General features: G+C 41.6%; 2 protein-coding genes across 9 annotated transcripts in view; one reads left to right on the top strand and one right to left on the bottom strand.

Moving 5' to 3' along the window:
* DGLUCY (D-glutamate cyclase) overlaps nucleotides 1–16,771 on the bottom strand; it is a 51,509-nt gene extending 34,738 nt beyond the window's left edge. The window contains exons 1-3 of one of the 6 annotated variants that reach the window (XM_054200046.1): nucleotides 16,503–16,570; nucleotides 15,110–15,256; nucleotides 14,249–14,386 (exon numbers count right to left, since the gene is read on the bottom strand). Coding sequence is in view for 1 of the 6 variants with exons in the window: in XM_054200052.1 (XP_054056027.1) it covers nucleotides 16,503–16,515 (13 nt within the window). In the remaining 5 variants the exon portion in view is untranslated. Of the gene's footprint in view, nucleotides 1–1,255; nucleotides 1,276–14,248; nucleotides 14,387–15,109; nucleotides 15,257–16,502; nucleotides 16,642–16,752 lie in introns of those variants that run through there. The other 5 variants (XM_054200045.1, XM_054200050.1, XM_054200048.1 and 2 more) reach the window with 5 other exon arrangements.
* Nucleotides 16,772–17,120: 349 nt separating this feature from the next.
* RPS6KA5 (ribosomal protein S6 kinase A5) overlaps nucleotides 17,121–22,495 on the top strand; it is a 78,848-nt gene continuing 73,473 nt past the window's right edge. Inside the window, exon 1 of one of the 3 annotated variants that reach the window (XM_054197918.1) lies at nucleotides 17,121–17,756. In XM_054197918.1, the coding sequence (XP_054053893.1) occupies nucleotides 17,684–17,756 (73 nt within the window). In that variant the 5' untranslated portion in view covers nucleotides 17,121–17,683. The remainder of the gene's footprint in view (nucleotides 17,757–22,495) is intronic. The other 2 variants (XM_054197916.1, XM_054197914.1) reach the window with 2 other exon arrangements.

Here is a 22,495-nt window from a genome sequence, read left to right on the forward strand (position 1 = left end):
TTTAACACTGCTGGGCAGGTTTTTTCAGATACTGTCACACAGACAGCTCACCCAAAGCTACTGCTGCACCAACAGGAACAGCAGGGTAACGTGAAACATGAGCCAGCCCCACAGGCTGCCTTTACTGATACATAATAGAAAGCAATCTGAACTAATTATAATCTAACAAACCCTTTGTGTACTATGCCTTGCCCTAGTATGAGTATGGTTACAGAGGTTTGTTAACGCAAACATGGTTTAAAATGACCTGTTGCTTAATCATCAAGCTGATTTGAAATTCTGCCAAGAGACTTCTGTGAAAAATACAAACCTCTGAAAATTTACTCCATTTGATTTTCCAACCGGGTCTCTCAGTTATACTTGTGATGTTTTATTTGAAGAATCAATTAATGATCCATTTTCTCCCCATCTGCTATGAATCATTTCAAAGCACAGAAGTGCTTCGTGTATCATTCCAAAGAGGAAGTGCTTTGTGTATTTTCAGACAGGGGCTCATGCAGCAAATTAAGATTTAACTTTACACTTGAAATACAGGGCATCTGCCTTTGAAGTTTATGCACCTTTAGATGAGGGCTGCAAACAGAAATTTAAATGAGTTTCCATTAGTGTTCTCTGTGCTGCTTAAAGCAGCTAGCCTATACTCAAGATCCTACAGATTGTGTCAGGATGAGAAACTGATGATAGAATCAATGAATCTTTGATGCAATCTTGTTTACTCGCAAAAAAGACACACAACGTTTATTTGCTCCCAGTATATTAAGAAAAAAACAACAGAAAGCAATTACCAGCAGCCATTTCAGACAGCACTGCCTGTTAGCGTGACATGTCTTGCACAGGCTCCCTGAACTTCCACCACCGCGTTTGTATTTTACACTTGACTTCTGCTCTGGGACAAAACAAATTGTTTCTCAGGTGGCGTAATATGGGCAGAGACTAGAGAATAGTTCACAGCGGGGCCCTGCCCTTGCATGGCCACAATCTGTCTAAGACGTCGATTGTTTAGGCTTTTTTATCCTGCAAAGGATGAGGTCTCACGACTTCATGCACCCTTCCAACCCCTTGGGTCATATCCTAATACCTGCATACCTTGCCCCATCACCTTACAAAAACACAGAACTAACAAGCTTTAGAGCAGCCACCTCATTTACACGCAACTTTGGCAAGATACTGTACACAGATAAGAGGAGATAAGGGCCTTTATCGAGATTTAAAAATGCCACTTCATGCCTTTGACTTTGCTGAGAGGAATACTCACCAGCTGCAGTAAGAAGAGACAGCAAATGATCTACCAGAGGTTGTTTTCATATAAGATGACAAGAAGCGCTTATTCAAGAAATTGAAAAAAAACATGAGGGCGGTATTTAAATATAGTTTCCCAATCTACACTGAGCTACGGATCTTTAGAATTGCTCCACAATTCTCTGGGCTGGGTCCAGCCACCAGTTCTCTGTCTTGGCCTCTTCTGACGCTGAGACAGCCCAAGGGTGCAGGAGGACCTTGCCTGCAGGCCACCAATGCCAGCCTCTCGCCTGCCCTGCAAAGCAGCACTGCCCAGCCAGCAGAGTACTGCACGCTGCAGCCACGGTGATGAGTATTGGCTGGATAAAAAATTCCTGAAGTGAGGAAATTTTTTCTTTCCACTTCTTACTTGTGTAGAATGAAAGTGGAAGTCCAAAGGACAAAGTACAGTGACTTGCATTGCTTTGTTTGCAAGGCAGCAGCCACAGGTGCTTATTTTGATAAGAAAATATGTCCCCGCCTAGGTTACACCCAGTCACGTCATGCACGGTCACAGGGCTGACAAGGTGCCCGTTCCTCCCAAGGAATTCCATCCAGAGGTAAGTAGGTGAGTGATGTTCTGCTCCCTACACACCATAAGATTAGTACCATGCTCCCAAAAAAAAACGTGCCATGCTCCTGCTGTCATGTCATTCAGGCTACTCCCAGGATTACGCCATTTCTTTTGGGTTCACATGTCTGCCAGCAGGTGCTAAGTCACTGCATCCATTGCTCCTCGCTAAGCAATTCTCCTTAGATATGGTCACTAAAGGAATGATTGCAGCCTATGTATTTACACAAAGATAGTGTCCTGGAAATGTGGATGTCTTAGTAGGCTGTGCCTGGGGAACCTCCAGTGAATTTTACCTCTCCAAACACTACCAAGTACAAACACCTTTGCCTCCACAAACACCTCTCATAGAGACATACTGACTTTTGTTGTTCCACTGATTCCTTCAGCTCTTAGACCAAGAAGACTGTGAAGAGCTCAAAAGGACCAAGCATCATTTCCCTGATGAAACGCCTGGCTTATGTGGTGCCGTTTGGATAACCAGGTGAATCGATGGCAGGCTCTGCAGGAATACCTCACTGCAACTGCCAGGAGTAAGTGTAGACAAAGTGCTGTTAGCAACTGTGCTATGTGATGGTGCTCGGACTGCTATTTTATCTTGGAGTATCCACTCTGCGCATATATTAAATGTTAATCTGCGTCAAGGATGCCTGAACAGCTTTGTTCTGCAGCATCCATTCCAACTGGAAAGGCTCCATGAAGTTTCAGACAAGTTACGGCTGCACTACTATGTTTTCATTACTGCATACCTGACAACTATGGTATTACGTGGCAACTATAGTTGTCATGATGATCTGGAAACTGTCCCTTGATGGTCTGTTGGTGCAGCCAGGTACCTGCAAGAGTTCAGGGCCTGACTGGCCAACACTGAGTAAAGCAGCATGATGAAAAGGAATAGTGATAGGCAGTAATATCAATCATCAGACATATGCTCTACGTCTGACAGTGACCGCAATCCCTATGGAGAAGAGAGTGCTGCTTTGTCCCTAGTGAAGATGTCCAAGCTCTAGAAACCACAGATGTTACACACTTATTTGGTAGACTACATCACAGAGCACATAAATCATCAATGACAATGTTCACCATCAATAACAATGTTCACCAACTTGTGAACAAGTATTTGCAGAGTTAGTGAGTTATAATCCTGGACAGTCAAAGCACCTTGTAAGCACCTTGTAGTGGGAGCCAAATGAAGATCTGTATGTAATTCATAGCTCTTCTTCCCCTGCCTATACTGAGATAATATAAGACTCCATGACACGTGAACCTTTGAGGACCTCAGCTTGGCAGTAACGTGGAGGATGGAAGACCTCGGATGATGTGGCAGTTCAAGCAAGCAAATGAGAGTGTTGCTACACTGATTGTTCAGTTATCTGTAGGAATCAGGAATGACCTAGTTTTATAGACAAATGGCAATCACACTAACCATGGGAAGAGAGGTTCTGCAAGCGGTGTGTTGGTGCTGCAGAGTACCAACAGTGCCTGAACTCATAACAGTCATTCAAGACCAGCATATGATATAATTTCACTGGGCAACTGTCCTCATCCACCAGAATAATCCTTGATGACGCAGAGAATGAGCTACCCTATAGCCATACGCTGCAATGGTGCCTACTGTCTAGAAGAAAGATGGGCTTGAACTGAAGCATTGTGTTCTGAAAAGGAAATCCCCTATTACCTTCCACTTTTAAATTGAGGGAAAGGATACAGGCCCTTACCAAACTGTCCCATACAGCCTGACCCCGCAGCATGGGGATGATTCAGATGCAGCCAGTCTATCATGGTAACCTCAGAGCGTCACTGTTGGTGGCAGCAGCACCATGGCTGTGCAGCAAATGCAAGGGAGAAGCTTAGAAATTTTGCTAGGCTTGGGTCCTAACACAGGTCACGTGAAGAACTCATATAAATTTCTGGTTGCAGACTAGATCAGGTATCAGATGACTAAATGCTGTCACTCTGTTAGCTAATTCAGCAGCTAATACAATACACTACTGTGTTCAATGCAGTTACAGCAGAGAGAGTGAATATCTCAAACCGCTGCCTTCATCTGCAGTTTCAGCAGAGAACTCAAGATGTTGAAAAAATACACAGTTCACCTCTCTAGCTCATAGAATGCATCCTGAACTTTTACTGCTTTTCCCTGTTTCATGGGTAAATAGAGCAAGACCTGTAGGCCTATCATTGTCATACCTTTTATCACCGTTAAAATACTTTTTTTTAAAGCAGCTTGGTGTTAAAGATATGACTCATAATGCTGCAGCATCAGTTAGCTGACTTGAAAGAGATGTTAATGTCATAATTTTGATTTTCATTACCAACAATAAGAAGGTAAAGGGCTGAAAATGTCTTACAGATCTATCACCTCATTTTATATTTTTAAAATATAAATAAGCTACAGAGGTTGGTGTGCTCTACTTCCACAATTCCATTTTAATACAGATTTGAGCCCATCTTTTGTATAGAAGCAACACAGAACAAAATTTAAGCTGTTTTATTTATTTAGGATTTTGTTCCCAGATACAGTTGAGCTAATAGGCATAAAACTTTGTCTCAGAGCTTAGAGTTTAAGGACTCAAACCCATAGTACTTCTACGAATAGAAGTAACAGAGATAAGTAGATAAGTAGTCCTATTGAGTTCAAGGACAGATGAAGTGCTTAAACATTTGCTGTATTGTACTTCATCTGCATAAGTGTTTGCATACGAGCCATATACTATACACAGATGTAAGTAAAGAAAGATGTGACAGAAAAGTTAAAAGTAAGGACAAAAGAAGATACAAGCAACACACAGAAGCAATACACATGCTTTTTATAAACACGTGTATGGAACAAGCTAACACCCCCGGTATAATTTAATTAGTTTTGATGAACCATGCAGTTCTGAAACAAGGTTTAGCTCTTTGTCTGCTTAGGAACTATTGATCCTATTTTCTGTGTACGTGCCAGATAATTGCAATAATGTACCTTAAAATTCCATAGCTTCTGTTTAGGAGGTGCTTTAAGATATTAAGTTTTGCATAACCATTTTTGTTCTTGGATTTTTTTTCATGTAACTTACTATATATCCTAAGTATGGAGAGTTTTGTTTTATTTTGTTTTCAAATGGGAAAAGACTCTTGGCTTGTTTGAGCATTGGGTTTTGATCTGGCTTAATTTTCCTCCTTCTCTGAAATGTATTTTCACTTTCCATTACATCATAGTGCTTTAAGAGTTTCATGGTGTGGATTAATGCACAAATAAAGTCCAAATAATTAAAAATATTATTAGAACAGTATTCTCCAGAGGATAGGATTAAAGCTACATCAAGCCCAGTATCTTGACTTTGACAGTGGCCAATAATGCATACACAAGGAAGAGTTTAAAATCAGAGCAAATATTGACAAAACTTAGCTGGTAGATTCTTCCGGCATTCCATGACCCACTGTGGTTCAGGAACTTCGAAGCTAAGGGTGATTTCTTTGTTTGCAGAGGTTAACATAAAAACTGATAGCCAAGTGGACTTTATCCCATATAACTGCAGTTTGCAGCACATCATATGGATTCCAGTAGCTACATCCTAAATTAATTTACTTGGGGAACTGTCTAGATGCAAAAGCCAAGAATCTTGCATGGATTGTTTTATTAGGCTTCCAGTTCCAAAGCTAACATATTTAAAAGTAACAAAACTATCTTTATATTAGAATGCAATCTACAAACACAGACATTCCTTTAATCCTAATTCCATAAATATATATCCTCTTGAGACAAGCATCTTAGAAGAGTGTTCCAAAAACAATTAATTAGCTATTACCAGTAATATCTTCTCCCAAAGAAGGGTAAGACTACACAGTATATGCAATGAAAAAAGACAAGACATTAAAAGCACTCCGCAGCTTGCATTAATGGGCTCCAAATCTCCAAATCTAAATGTACAATTAAAATAGAGCATTCACATTTGTAAACACTAAACTGTGAAAAATCTATGGGATTTGTCTCCAAAAGATTAGTCAAATGTGTGGGGTTTTGATTGTGGGGGAAAGGGAGTAGTGAGTTTGGCTGAAACATAGGCCTATTCAGCTAGCTTCTCTTTTAATATAATTACTGTGCAAACACATTTTTGGGACCACCTAAAATTTTGAAAATGGAGTGAGTATCCAGGATCAGCATTTCTGGACCAAAAAAGACAAATCCGCAAAACAGGTAATTGCTTGGCTACTTGGAAATAAAAACAAACAAACAAAAATCATATACAGCAGGATATATTGCATGATACATCGTTATATCATACCTATCGGGGAGTATTTTTAATAATAGGTGAAGACGGAAATTTATCATTTGAATATAGGCTGAAGGTGTTTCTCACCACAGAAAGAAGAGAGGGGATTTTAATCAGCTCAAAGGAAGGTGAACAGGCTTCAGTTACTAGAACCTGCTACAATTTCCAGTCAGGCTGATGGAGCAGTAGAGGACTGCTATTAAAAAAATAGTTACTACTACTAAAACATTTGAAAAGATGATGGTAGCTAACGACTTTCAAACTCCATTCTCTCCATTTTCCCTAACGGAAATCTTTTCTCCATTCTCATACTACTTGTCTTTGTAAATTAACTGACTTTGACATTGGCAGTTTGCTATACAAGGCTAATTTTAAATCTCTTAAGCACTTCAAACTGCAGATATGTGATATATACAATCATTGTGTCCATGGGAAAACTGTCACAAATAATGCAAGTTCACTGGAGCATGAAATACAAGACTGGAAAGAAGTGAGACTTTCTTGCTTGACATCAAAAATATAGTTTACCAGAAGGCATATAAAAGAATATGAAACAATATATAAAAATTAGCAAGTCTGTGTCCTCCTGATCAAACAATAAACATGCTTTTTTTTTTTCCCCATTTACTGGAAAGTTTAAAAACTAAGCATTCTGAGTAGATCCAGCTTCCGTTTGGAAAATATTACACAATATTTTCCAGTCCTTTTGAAGAAGGAAAGCATTGCAATCAGTACATGGTTTCAAACTCTAGGCAAAAAAAGTGTGCATATGTATATATTTAATATATATGCATTCATTCCATCGCTGATCATATAAAGCAAACTGTTTTCAATTACAGAGAGTTATTTCAAGACTGCATAAATTTAACAGAATAAAAGACAGTCCCAAATGGGTATCTTATAGTTTAAAGAATAGAATGATCTGTATGTGAGTTTTCCATGGTTACTAGAGTATACGAAAGAAAATATGCAAAACAAAGTATATTAAGCAGGCATTATTTAGGATATAATCTATGTATATTAAAAATAGCTAAGAATATTAACAGACATTGGGTTCACGAGCTCTGCCGAAGCCATACAACTCAAATGTCTGTCATAAACAGGAACCGAGAGGCTACCATGCTTATAGATGGCCCATTTTGTTCCCTATAGACATGTATTTTTGATGGACCACCAACTTCTGATCTTTAGAGTAACTATCAGCTTCAGTGAAAAAGTCAAAGTTTTCCCAGTTCTCAGTTGTGCTCTAAGGGCTTCCATCACAGCGCATTAATGAGAAATTGGTGGTGGGGCCGGGGGGGGCACCTTTCTGTTCTGGGTCTGGCTTCCAGGCTACAGCAAGAGCTCTTCAGCATTAAAGAAGTAATTCTGTTACTTTGGTATTTGCTGTCCAAAAGCAATTACTTTATCTTATGTATAAAGAGATGTCATCTCTTACCTGCACTGAACAGTGCAGGTCCTATGACTAAAACCATAAGCGTATGTCTCTCAATTTAAACTTCTGCTTGAAAACAACCTCAGCACCACCTATAAAAGATCATTTAGAATTAATTCATTAGATCTTTTTTGTAATAAATCAGAATAGATCTTTTTGTTATAAATCAGAATGCCTTTGTGGCTTCTTTGAAACAGCCTATGAATGTTGTAGGTAGCTTGACTGCTGGGATATTTACTGTATGAAGATGTGGATTTAACAGGTAGATGCAAGAACAGCAAAAAAACAGGAAAGACAAGAGAGAAGCCTCTCTTAAGTAAATAGCTAAAGATTAGCAGTGAACATTCTATGAACGGGGGATGGTAAGATTATTAATCAGATGGGTAGGCAGACTTTCTTCAAATGTTTTGGTTTTATCGTTATGCTAGACAAGGCTCTGTTTTAATAAGACTACATGATTTCTGTATTTGTCACTTTTAAGAATCTCAGCAGGAATGAAGTTTCCAAACCCGAACAGAACAACCGAATGAACAGGGCCCAAACTGACTGAATTGTAGCCCAAAGTTTCGACTATATAAGAAGATGCACTGTGAAGCTTCAACCCAGAAAGGTAAAAGCATTAAAAGGAAGAGACGAGCGATGATGTGCAACTATGACAGTAACATCCCTGACTCTCTCACTGAAGACAAGTGAACGCTGCTGCTCCTGTAGCAGAAGCACGAGTGGGGGGAAGGCTGCTCTCCTGGGGCCTGTAGGTGGGTGAGAGAAGGCAGTTACTTCTGCAGAGAAAAAGAGGCACTGGGAAGATTAGGCAACCGGTGCCTTACAGGAGGAATGATTACTTTTTCATGGGATATCTGAAGTCAGAAAGGGTACATAAAAGGCTACAGAAAGCATGGTCCTGCTCTGGCTTGAAACACAAGATTAAATAAAGGATTAACACTTGCTCTGGGTTTGACAAAAGCAGGGAGAGACGCATGATTTTTGCAGAAATCCCTTTCACCTCCTCCCTATATACCCATCAAAGGATAGCGCTCCATGACTGCAGTGGGTTCATGTCCAATCCCGAACGATTTATAATTCTGTTGCTTTAGTACTTGCTATCCAAAAGCAATTATTTTATTGTATGTATAAACCAAACCAGGACCTCATGCTTGTCCACTGTCTTCAATCACAGAGCTTTCTAAAGAAAAATACTGTCACACAGTGGAACAATTTAACCAATTTATTATCTAAAGACTTAGGAAAATAATGGAAAACATCTCACAGCAACTCACTACCACTCAAACCCAAATGCTTTGGTGGGAAGACATCATAAGGCCATGCTGCAGATATATGTTACTCAGAAAACAAGTGATTAAGCTGAATTCATATCCTAACTTCTCTGCATATTACAAGTAATTCTAAGAATCTGTGGGGTTTGCCCCATTTGACTTCCCATTTTGAAGATGCATCTCACTAGCATTGTAGGAAGGTAACACTGAGTCCAATGGGAAGCAAATCACTTACTACAGAGTTTCTGTAATGACACAGTGGATTTGGTGTAATAAAATATGGTTGAATAGGAATGTGTTCTTTTGAAGCTGGAGAAATATGTGATATTAGCGTAAATCTTCATTAAATCCCAGAAAATGCTGGGGGGCCAGGGGGTTGAAGTAGCTCAGTGTTAATGGAGCTATTTACAATGTCAATAATCTGCACTGCTGTGATGTTGCTCATCAATATGTTAACAAGCAGTCACAACAGAAAAGTAACTTTCAATGTGACATGTTGTAAGGAGCAGGATGCCAAACCTCACTCTTAGCCAGACTTAATAAATGACAGACACAGGAAAACTGCTTAATGGGACATCTCTTTGCATAGAAGTCTAACACTTCAGAGAAAACGCAAATCCTGAGGAACTTACAAAAGAAGTGTAAAATGCCTTTTGACCAACTGGGGTTTTGATATCCTCTTGAAAGACTGTCACAGCAAGCACTTTAAATGAGAAGAGAAAAGAAGCGTATTGAAACTGATGGTTCTAACATCTGAATAACCTAGGTTTCCCCCTGTAAGCCCTTTACCTAAGAAAAATGAAAGAAATGAGGCTGTGCAAGGATTACTGAAATCTCAAAGAACTGCTAGTACATAACCTCTACCTACAGCAAATATTTTACTGGCCATTTTGAGGCAGGGGGACTTCTGCTTCACATTATGAGTTTGCCTATGAAATAGGGGCAGATCCAATAAATGCATGGAGGACATAAAAGGCAGCAATTATTTGCTCTCTTTTTTAACTAAATCATTATGGGGCATCACATGAAACCAGCAAATAGCAAAGTTAAAGCAAACACATGGAGGTCTTTATTTATAGTCTGCGTAGTTAAACCTTAGAAGTTTCTTACCACAGTTTGTTGTGACACTACACAGCTGCTAACGGCCAGCCCTGGGGACCGGATGCTGAGCCAGACATACCCTAGGTTGTATCCTATCTCTGAATAAATCAGTACGGGATGAAAAATTTAAGAAAAACAGTAATGAAATTATAGAATTGCTGAGCACCAGTTACCAGTTAGCTCTAGTCCCAAGTCATACAGTTTACAGTGCCAATGTCAACTATGCAACTTCCGTTAAAACCCCCCATTTTTTTAGACATACTGAAAATTTGTAATTTGTTATTATAGATACTGGTTTTACTACATGATTTTTCACAGTAGTATGTTATCTCTGGTTTGTGTTTGTGTAATCATGTTTATCTACTGTTTTTATAATCCATTTTAATTTTTTTTCTATTCTTTAAAATTAAGGGTAATTTTTCAAATCTTTCCTCAAAACATTTTCCCGGTCCTTTAATTTTTTTTTTTAGTTGTAATGCTGCTTATATTAAATCATATTGTATTTTATTATATTATATAATATTATACTACACTACATTAAGAGATGCCTTCCAATCACCTGATATAGTACTTGAAACTAATGGGAGTTTTCGTATTTTTTCTGAGGAGCTCCAAGTTCTGTCCAAACTCCAAGAGATATACCACCTAAGTCTGGAATATAATTCTCTTAATTTATCCGCCTGTTTCAGGACTTTCTTTTCTGTTATTTCAATTCATGGGAGCATCGTATCTTTTTAAATTTAAAAGAGTAGGTTCAAAATCAATAACCATACAACTTTCGTCAAGGTAAAGGGAAAAGGAAAAAAGGAATCTCTGCAACATTGTTCACTTTGTTAAATCTCTTTTTTGCTCTATGGTAATTTAACAGATGCAATATCTTTAAATACATCAGTAGAAAAAAAGTTGTGGAAATTAAGTTATTAGTTTTCATTTACGCTTTTCAAAAACTCCCTTTCCCCCTTCATTTTATGTGGCACTTTTTTCCCTTACCTCCTTTTCAGTAGGCTCTCTTTAAGAACTACAATGCATACCTTTAAGCTCTGCCATTTAATAACTTTTTTTCTCATGTTTTTGCTTCCTTCTGTGGGGGTGGAAAGCAGATGCATGGCTTCTGCAACTATCAGGATGTATCATGGTCTCCATGCTGAGTTACAAGTTTTAATTTCCTCATCTCTAGCTTTCAGATCATCTTGATTGGCTTCTCCTTTCTAAAGTCCCTTTCTCCAGAGTTTACAGCCAATTTTAAAAATAGTGAGAATTCACATGTGAGTCTTCTGAAAAGGATTTTGTGTTTAATTACACTGCAGTCGGTATTACTCAGAGGTTTAATGAAACCATTATGTAGAACAGCCCTCTGTGTTTCTTCCAACAAATTTGAAAATAATTTCAAATTATTACGAGTGAGTGAGGATTAGGATCCAAAAGTCTATTATTTGTATTAACTAGAAATTCCATCTCTGCCTAGCTTTAACATTTTAGCAGATCAGAAATTGAAATAAACCCCTATTTCTGTTTTAATACATAGTGCTGCTTCCTTTCCCCTCTGGACAGTGTTCATTCATTTTCCTTTTCCTCATCAGAAACCGAGTAATGTAACAAATATTTTTATAGTTTCTTTTTTATAGCCATGTAGATTTTTAACAATTAAACTTTTGAAAGTGTTGCTGGGAATAGTAGTTGTAACTGTACTGTAACTGAAGAAAAAATAAATGAATTTTCAGTGAAAAAATGAATACTAACTGAAACAGGACTTAAGTTTAATCAAAGATGTAACCCTAGAATCAGTAAAACATCTTCACTTATTTGCACTCTTTCAAGAAACGATCCATTTCCTGACAGAGTTGTACCACTTCCGTTAAGAGAATTATTAGGTTTGGATGCTTAGCATAACTTCTCCTTTCATGGTAAGACATTAAGTGGTTTTAGAGAGATAAAACTGTTGGCCAGAGCGGTTTCATACAAAAATTCTTTAAACAGCAAATTTACCTACCCGGTCTACTTTTCTGACAGTTACCAAGCACAAAATGTTAAATTGCAAATTTTAAAAAAAAAAAATATCACAGATACTATATGTAAAGTAGAAACTAGAAACAATACTGTACTAAAATCTCACACAAAAGCTGTTTCATGTCATGACTGTCTTTCACTGGGAGTCCTTCCCTAAATTCATTTCTTGGTTTCCAAAATTTGATCTTCTTTTTCCCTTGCTGTGCAAGTGTTCTCCGTGGAGTGATTAAGGGGAACATTTTGTATCATCTGGCTTTCCAACATTTGTACTTTGAAAATAACACCTATTTCTGTAACAATTCAATGACCATAAGAAAGCGACAGACGCCTCCAACTTTAGCTCCATAGAAACTACATTTTTCATATGCAGCTCCCCTTCAGAAAGAAAGTAAATTAAGTACCTCGAAACTGTAAAGCAATGACACCCTGGAAGTATGCAGCTACAGCACTCATTTTTTTCTTTTTTTCTCTCTCTCATTTCCTCTCTGAAGTCTGTACACTGAGCATTTCAATTTCACCTCAGCCCTCAAACCAGCTTGGCACATCCCCTCTTTTAAAACCAAAAAGGAAATGTTGTGACACTTTTTCTTAAATGAAGTTCAATAATGTCTTTCCATGTGGGTATTTCCCACAAGATTTTTTCCCTCCCTCTCTTCACAATTAGCAATGGCAAGTAAATACACATATTTTTGAACAGTTGTGTTGTGGGGTAGAGAAGGGACATCTATCTTTAGAACTGTGTTACTCCATGTTCCCAAACTTGCAGCTCAGCCCAAACACTGAACTGTTGGTTGATTGACCTGCGAGGTTGTTCTTATTGTACACATGAATATGAAAATGCTATTTAAAAAAAAATACATTTACACTATGGAGGGAGAGTGGCTCTGCATTACCCCATGGTTTTTAATTGTTTTTACACAAAGTATTTTCCCTTCTAACACTGGAGAGCTAATTTATTGAATGCACAATTATGCCAAATATTTTTTGTTCAGTCTCACACACATAAATGAGTATTTGAAATGCAAAGAACAGTCAGTTAAATTGCACTCAGAGCTGCACTTCTAAAAGCACAGTTTACATAGCAAGGGTGGTTTTACTTCTCCAAACTATAAAGGAATCTCCTGCAGACCATTCTCTACTCCGTGTGGGTCTGTAGCCCATCATTGTTTCTGTACTTCCACTTGCCTGCTTTGGCTGCAGGCTCAAGTCAAATTTCCTCCCTCATCTGACCCTATGACTGTCTGCATTGGTGATTTAAATGGTACAAAGGCAGATTCTGACTGCTGGCATGCTTTCAGGAATGGCTGGGCCCCTGACTAGTCCTCTCCCAGACAATGTCCTCGTACAAGTTGGGGTCTAGCATGGCTCAGTAACAGTTTGCCATCTGTATAAATCCAGCAGGCAGTATGGAAAAGGCCACCCTGTTTTGAAGGGGAAAGAATTTAGCTGTGTGCATTCAAGCTATGCCATGCCACTTGCCCTGACACATAAAGACAAGGCCTAATCTGCTTTATTTTCTGGTACAGATGTAGCCTGTATGCTTCCACCTGCCTGTAAATCCTATCTACCCTTAAGGCTGACAAAACTGCATCCTTTTACAAACAACCACAAAGCTATGTGGTGCTGTTTCAAAGACAAAGGTGAGGGAAGTAATGAAACCAGCCCACTATGCCTGGACCACTCCACTGAAGGTCCACTCTTAAATCAAGCACACGACCAAGTTTAATCCTCCACTGCTCCCAAAAGTTCGGTTGAAATAAAAACTTGAGCATAGTCATGTACTCATGGACTACTGACAGGAGGTTTAGGATTTCAGTATAAGTATAGCTCTTTTGTCTGTCAAAAGGTGGGATTCTTTCCAAGCATTCCGTAGGGCTGCTTTGCTGTTTCTGGGTATGACACAAGAATCCAACTGCAAAAATATTTTGTTATGTGAAAAATATCAATTTTTTTAAAGGAATGACCATGTTGCTCAGTTACTTTTCCCAAGGTGCAAGCAAATCAGCGGGTCCCTCAGTCATAACAATGAACTTTCAGTTCATGCAATGGTACTTGCCAAGCCCAGTCACAACTTAAATCTAGATATACAGGGTAATCACTGTGTCTTGCTATATGCATAGTCAGCAGCTACCACATAGGATCATTAACCTTGGTTCAATGTTTTAGGGTTAATGCCTCACTCTTTATAGCTGCTTTAGCTGAAATTTAAAAGGAGAAAAGAGAAGGTTTCAGGCTGAGGCAAATTAGCAGATAAAGTCTGTTAAGCTATGAACATCTGAAACCGAGACTACTAGCAACCACAAGATTCATTGCCAGCTTCACTCACACCGAGTGCTAGTGAGGAACAGCGTGGAGTCAGATTTCAGTTTCTCTCTTCTGCAGCTGCCAGGGACAGTTAGTCCAAAGTGTAGGCTAGTAGAGCCGCTGGATGAAATATAGCACCAGTCTCTTCAAAATGTAACATCTGGGACAGAATAATCAGAAGAGGTTGTTAATCTCTGTAAAGAAGAAGTAAAACTGACACTCCCCACTAGTTGTTCAAAGGAGCCATTAGTTACAAAGATGCAAAAATTTAATTGAACAATGAACTTTATCAGCTTATTTTGTATTTTCATTATTTTTCCTTTTGTAATTTAATATTACACTGATGTAGCATTTACTGTCTCTGCAATCGAGAGGCTTCTAAAATCAACTGACAAAAGTTACTGAATCAATTATTTTTCAGTTTGAAAACATCTTTGTGATCAGACTTTCTATATTTATAGCTTTGACGTGATACTGTTGGAAAGGCAGTAACTGGATGGACATTTCAGTGAATTTATGTGTGTATCATATGCTACAAGGAGATACCTCAACAGAACACCTGCAGTGCTTTGTGCTAAACTCCTTCAAAAGTTTTACCAGGAATACTATGAAGCCCTTGGATAGTATTTTTAATTTCTGGGAAGCAAAATAATCCCTAAAGCGCCCTAAAACTGAGGTTTGGTATTTAAACAATTCTATAGTAGGAAGCTCTTTTCAACTTTAAATAGTTCAACCCAAACTCTCTACAGGAAACTGTAGAAATGTGGGTATGTATATATGTACATGCATTTTTTTTATACTTATGTGTACAAACATATACAAAAATATATAATACTGGAATGTAAATAAAAGATTAACAGAAGATGTTAACAGAAGACCCCACCTGGAGTTCTGCGTCCAGCTCTGGGGCCCCCAACATAAGCAGGACATGGACCTGTTGGAGCGGGTCCAGAGCAGGGCCACAAAGATGATCAGAAGGCTGGAGCACCTCTCCTGTGAAGACGGGCTGAGAGAGTTGGGGTGGTTCAGCCTGGAGAAGAGAAGGCTCTGGGGAGACCTTATTGCGGCCTTCCAGTATCTAAAGGGGGCCTACAGGAAAGATGGTGAGGGACTCTTTATTGGGGAGTGTAGTGATAGGACAAGGGGTAATGTTTTTAAACTGAAAAAGGGTAGATTTAGATTGGATATTAGGAAGAAATTTTTTATTGTGAGTGTGGTGACACACTGGAACAGGCTGCCCAGGGAAGTTGTGGCTGCCCCATCCCTGGAGGTGCTCAAGGCCAGGCCGGATGGGGCTTTGATCAGCCTGGTCTAGTGGGAGGTGTCCCTGCCCATGGCAGGGGGGTTGGAACTAGATGATTTTTAAGGTCCCTTCCAACCTAAACCATTCTATGATATTTAAGGTCCCCTCCAATGCTAACCATTCTATGATTTTATTTCACTGATGTTTGATGTACCAGAATCAGACTCTGAGTGAACACAGCTGTTGTATGTGACATGGCATCGTGAACCAGCATCTTGTTATAGTGTCAAAGGACAGGAGGCAACCGCATCCAAAAGCGGCAACTCAGAAACTACTGTAACTAAGAAAAGGGGAGAAAAGTGATTTGCGTGACCTGTCTCAAGGAAATGTTGACTACGTTACATGTATCAGATTGCTTCCGAAATGTAACAGACTGAGAGGCTTAAGTGAGATGAACAGGTCTAATATGATTCAAAACACATCTTCCTTAAAACGGGAATCAAAACCGGCTGTCAGGACGGTGTGTCCCAGGCAGCTCGCAGGACCATGTAAAAATGTCCCCAGCGGTGCCCTGTGAGCCGGGTACCTGCGCCCGGCGCCTCCTCCCGCTCCCGCCTCACGCCGAGCCAGGCAACCCCCGGACGAACTCTCCCCGAGCCGCCACAACCAGCACAGACCCTCTTTGCTTTGTCACCTTCCAGCCATCACGAAAGTTGTTTTATCTTCCCGTAAATTCCGTCTCCGCAACCTCCCAAGGCGACGGCGCCGCTGGCTGCCCTGCCGCCGGGCCCCGGACGCCGCCCGCTCCCCCAGCCCGGCCCGCTGGCCCCCCTCCCCGTTCCCCACGAAGGGCGAATGCCGCCTCAGGCGCGCCCGCTGGCCGCAGCCCCCTCAGCGCAGCCCGGCTCCAGGCCTTCGCCCGCCCGCCGCCCGCGCCCCCCCGTTTTGCGGGGCCCTGCGCGGCCGGAGCGCGTTATCGCACCGCCGCGGGGCTGTCACCCGGCGCCGAGCGCCGGCCCGAAGGCGGACATACCGACGTGCCGCATCGCACGGCAGCTCTCCGGCTGCCCCAGCCCAGCGAGGCGGCCGAGCCGCGCCGCACGCACGGGCCGCCACTGTGGGCCCGCACACACCGCCCGCGCCGGGCGAGGAGGCGGGGGTTCAGCGGGCGGTCAGGGCCCCGTGGGAACCCCCCCCCGGCCGTCCCTCGCTCCTCCCTGCCCCGTGTCGTTCCCGCGCCCGGGGATCCCCTGCTCCCCCAGCCCGTCGCCTCCCCCTCCTACCGCTGCGAGTGGGTAAGCCCACGGCTGCTCCCCCCCCCCAAGTAAAATGGAACCGGCCCGTAAGCCCAGGGAGGGGCGCCACCGCCCGCTTCCTCGAATGATTGACAGGCCCATTGGTCAATCAGCACCTTCCCTTTTCTCCAGGCAACCCAGCGCCCGCCCTCAAGCGGGGTCCGGGAGGGAGTGGGAGAGGCGGGCGGGAATGTTTACAAACAAGATCAGGGAGTAGAGGGATTGGGGGGAAGCCGGGGGCGGGGCCAGCGATTGGCGCAGCAGCTGACCCAATGAGAGAGCGCGCCGCTCGGCGGAAGGGCGGGGGGCGGGACCTAGGGCCCTCCCTGCCCAACAGCTGCTGGTGTTCGCGGGCGCGATTGCCCAATGAGCGCTCAGTGGAGGGAGGGAGGGGGCGCCCTGAGGAACGGCTCCTGCTCAGGCGCTGGCGCCCCCTCCTCCCGGCTCGCTGAGCCTATCCCGGTTGGGCCGCGCTCGACTCGACTCGGCTCGGCTCGGCTCGGCTCGGCTCGGCTCGTGTCGGCTCGGCTCGGCTCCGCTCCCTGCCGCTGGGCGGGGAGGGCGGCCGGAGCAAGGGGGAGGGGAGCCGCAAGGACATGGGCCGGCCCTGAGGGCCGGGGAGGGAAGCCGACGTGCGTGTGGCTCCCTGTATCTTAATAACTGTTTGTTGTTGGGTGGTGTGGGGTTTGTGGTTGGTTTTTGGTTTGTTTTTTTTTTTTTTTAATCCCGTTTTCCCCGAGGCGGAAGGGAGAACAGCCGCCCCCCTCCGCCCCCGGCGCGCCTGCATGGCTCCGCTGCCCCGGGGCGCCCCTGGAAAATAAAATCCGCCTCAGGCCAGGTGACGTCCCCCCACCCGCCTCCGCGCGCACACACACACAGGGGGAGCGGCAGAGGCGGGGGAGCGCCCGCCTGCCAGAACATGGAGGGACCCTCGGGCCCGGCGGAGGAAGGGGAGCTGCCGCTCCTCACCGTCAAGCATGAGCTGAGGAACGGTGAGCGGGGCGGGCCAGGGCGGAGGGTCGAGGCGGGGTGGGGGGCGGTGAGGAGAGCGCTGCCGCCTGAGGGGAGGGCGGCGGGAAGCGCGGAAGGGGGGCCCGGGCTGCCGGGACGTGGGGAAGAAGCGCTGAGGAAGGAGGTTGAAGGGAGTTGATCGGGACCATGGGGGCCAAATCTCCGGTGCGGGGGCAGAAAAATGAGGGTGAGCTGGAAGACACAGGCAGGAGCGTGTCAGAGGGGGGCCGGGAGGGGAATGTCCCTTCTTTTATTTCTGAAAAAAGTATTTCGGTTGGACTTCTGCGCATTTGGCTCCCCTGTCCCACTTCCCCAGTGGTGTTTGACGCTTTTAAAGGAGATAAGGGTTAGCCATTCTTTTTTATTATTATAATTATTTTATTTGTTTTTATTTTTTTTTTAAATTGTGTGTTTGACTTTAATGGCTATGTCCGTATTGGGGGGGGACGGGGACGGGACTGTTTGCTACACTCCTAAATGATGTCGGTTTATGTGACAGCTTTTCTCTGACCTCGGTGAAATGCCGGAATTGTAGGGAGGGGAATGTGCCAACATGTAGCCGCAGAGTTATCTGGCTTTTTAGTCTCTGTATCTTCCTGTAGCTCAGTAGTTACTTGGAGACCCTCTGGAGAAGTAGTTCAACACGTGAAATAAATATGACCTTTCAAGATACAGCAGAAATGCTCAATCGTAGGTTGTTGTGTTGGGGAAGCTCTTTATATAATTTTTTTTTTTAATAGGGACTCTCTGCTTCTCAGAAGTTTCCAGGCAACTTGAATACTGCAGTAAATCTAGATTTTACTGTTCGTTTAGAAGCGCTTTTAAAACATGATCAAGATGTAATAAACACAGAGAATATACTAATTGAGGTGCTATTAACCCGTGCCCTTCGTTCCTTTTCTTTCATCTTCTTTTTTTCTTAATGATGAAGTAAAAGAAAGTATATGATGCTGTTCATCTCAGGAGTTTGGGGGAACACCTCCTCCCTCGGGTTACTGTAGTCGACATTGGCTGATGGGCCGATGGGGAAGGCAGGTGATGGTGCTGGGTCTCTTTGGTTGCACTCAGCCTACTGTCCCCCTGTCACTCGGGTCTAGGGGCACAGTGGAGGTGCCCCAGCGGAATGTAGCTATCACTGCAGCTTAAAAAAAAAAAAAAAAAAGGCGCCCTTCCTGATAGCTACGCAGAAACCAAACGGACTGTAGTTTCCTTCTTTCAAGAAGCAGCAAGAGAGCTGGTGGAAAACATACTTGTCTCTTCGGGTGTTGCTAGATTTCAGTGTGCAGGAGAAAAAGAGGTAGGGACAAGGGAAGTGGAACACATTTATTGTGTGTATTTACCCAGCTACATCTAGGTTTCTTTTATAGAAGTTGAGACAGCACATATCCTCTGTGAGATAGTTATTTAAAGATAGTTTGAAGAATAAACACATTCATATAAACTAGACAAAGAGCTGTCTAATATAGCCTAATGAGCAATTTTCATTTTGATCCTGATTTTAAAGCTTTGTAGATTCAGGAAGTACCACTACTTGCTTTTAATTTAAAAATTCTTAAGCTTGTTCATGTCTTCTTAAGCTTCTGAAGTTCAGCTTAATAGGAATCAATTACTTCTCCCCTTCTCATTCTCTTCTCCTTATTAAGTATTTAGAAAACTCTGCTTTCTGAAAAATGCTTTCTAGCAATGGCTTTTCTATTTCTGGTGCATTAGGGTGGAGGAGGGAGCTGCTCTGTCATGTACTCCTGGGAGACTCCTACTCCTGAAGGTGTCAATAGTGTCATCACTATGCAAGACATATCAAGATACAGTTTCAGAACTTGTCTCTATACAATGCACAAAGATATGATAATTTGAGGAGAAAAACTGCAGTCAGCCTCTGTTGATATAGAAATATATAAATAATCTGTAGAGTACTTTGGATATTTTTCTTAGGTTTTTTTGCACTGGGTCTGGCTGTGTGGGTGCCTAGCTGCTGGCTAGGGTCAACCTACCACAGTTTTAAAGCATGCAGCATGATTATTTACTTTTGCCTCATTTTGGGAAAGAGGGTAAGGGGACATGCAAGAACTAGAACTGGAGCCACAGGATCTTTGTTGTTCTTAAATACTGAGGTTGTATACCATTAATATCCTTTTAATGTACGATTTGTTTAGATTCTAGTGTTCCCCTCCTCTCTGCGTTGTTTCTTTGATGTTGCTAGCTCTGTGACTAATTGAATGATTTAGAATTACATATCGAAAGCAGCTGTCATCGGATGAAAAAGAGGTCAGTCTCCACAGTGCTTTGAAAGAGTGCACTATTGTGGTAGAAATAATGGCTTCTTTGAGAAGGGAGTGTCTCATTTTCATGTTGTGGAAGTTGTTGCTTGAACCTCTTGATAACAAACTCAAAGTACAAAGAATTAGGCATTCAGATCAACTAAATGCGGGTGAACCTACAGTTATACTTTGCATTTGGAATTATGTGACCCTTGGAATTGCTCTAAAAATATTAAACTAGTTAGAGACAGACATTGATTATGGTCAACCGAGTACGTGAACATACTATAAAACTTGAATTTAAGATTAAATGAGTGTCTTCAAGAATGAAACAGATGATTGTTGTTACCTTCCAGCAAGTATTGCAGCATATGAAAGTACACAGTTAGAGCATATGCAGTGCTATTTCTCCCAGTTGATTGTTAACCCTGTCATACCATGGTTTGACATCTTTTAAACTTTGACTTTGAAATTACAGTGCTGGCTTTGATTTGTAGGGTCAGCCTTAATTTTAGCTCTGCATCCCATATTCTTAGGGCCCTGAGACTCTTCTGTTGCGTGACCAAAAAGCAATTGCAGAAAAAACATCACTTCATAGGCATGTAGATTGGGTCCATGATAGGGAAGGAACTGTGGTGCATAATACTTGAGTGCCTCTATGAAATGCCATGTGATTTGCTGTATTACAAATACTGGGCACGACTCTGTGTATATCTATTTTATTTCAATGATGCAAAGAATCAGAATGTCGGGAAACTGTAAGCATGCACGTGCTTCAGTGATTGTTCCTTCAGTTGGTTATTTTGCAGATTAGATACAGCAGTGTCTTTTAGGACACATTTCAGTTAATAATGATTTTCTCCTAATATATTTAGCAAGCTGGTTTTTTTTTCCTTTCTTTTCCTGTCACACAAATCACTTCTTCCTTGACAGAAACCTCACAATTTAGCCACTTCAGAATAGTCACCATCTTTCTCTTCTCACTTTGGGAAGGAAATGAGATTTTTGGGAAAGTGGAATCACCTTTTCTTTTCAGGAAGAAGAAGAAGAAAAATATGCCAAAGATCAAATAGTAGGAAGTGGTAACTTTCTCACTGAAGCTCTCCAGTGAAAATAATAAGAAAATTAAACTTTCTGCAGCATCTGTTTTTGGAATCTTATAAAGGGAAAGGTTTTATTTTTGAAGGCTAAACTCAGAGTTAGTACAACTTCTAATCTTTTTGGAGACCTAAGAAGTTATTATTTACAGTGAAAAAAGAATATTGTTGCCTCTTCACATTTTGTTTCCTAGTAATGCCATATAACTGAACAATAGCAAATGTAAAGCCTATTAGAGGAAAAATTTTTATGTGATAGGGAAGGATATGGGTAGAGAGAGAAAGACTTGTGATGTAGGAAGGTAAGAAGGAAACAGAACCGTTAACAGTGAGATTTCCCCCCCAACACACACACCTCCTGTTGGTTTCTGTCTTAGCTCTTGGTTTTGGGGTGGGGGGAAGTGATCAAAGGATCCTGAGCCTTCAGTGTATGTGACTAGGCAGCGAGTCGACCATCTTGCAGCATACATGTGCGCTCTCTGCTTTGCCCAGTGAGAGGCAGAGATTAGCAAAACTGGGATCTTGAAGGGAACTTTGAGACATTCCATGAATGTGTGGGCGATAGGCAGTATATATGTTGTTTGCTTTGCTTTAAGATGTTGTTCTTGTCCTTTTGGCAAGTCCATTTTGAAGAGGATACTGGATTCATTTTAATGCTATCATAAACTTTAGACTAAAGAACTTGTTTTACTTTTCCATTTGTCTGACTGTAACACATGACATGCAAAAAGGCATATATAGCCCAGAAGTCAATGTAGCAATGGTCTGCAGGGCTCCAGAGGCAGAGGAATTTGGAACTTCCGCTTGGGTCAAACAATCTAACTTATAATTCAGTATGAAACTATAAAAGGCTTCAGACAATAAGTACAAGGACTACCTGAAGGATTTAATATTGCAAATTTTTAGTTACCCCTTCTTGAATGAGAACTTAACCTAGAATGGATTTATTTGTAAACTGTAAAGTTCATGTTTCATCATAAGTCATTGTGAAAATTCCTATGGCTAAAAACCATGATGAATCAAACATTAAATAGAGTATTCAGTGTTTGCTACAGAGCTACACCTGGCAGCTTTACAATATTCTATTTTTTAATTTCTTAGAGGAAACTTTTTTATGAAAGTTTAAAGATACTTCTTTAATGATATTTTCAGTAAGACACATTTTTTTTTATATGACTCTGTACTAGTTCTGTATATTGTTTAGAGATCAGGATATATTAATAGTTGAATATTTCAAAGCTTGGATTGCTTTTACTTCTACTCTTCTCTTTTTGAGCACTAAAATATATATATGTTCTCATATTGCTGTGGTAGGTATGAAGAGTGTTTTAAGAGAGTAAGTTCATGAATCATCCTTAATAAAAC

The sequence above is a fragment of the Rissa tridactyla genome, chromosome 4, assembly GCF_028500815.1.
Source record: "Rissa tridactyla isolate bRisTri1 chromosome 4, bRisTri1.patW.cur.20221130, whole genome shotgun sequence".
NCBI classification, from domain to species: Eukaryota; Metazoa; Chordata; class Aves; order Charadriiformes; family Laridae; genus Rissa; species Rissa tridactyla.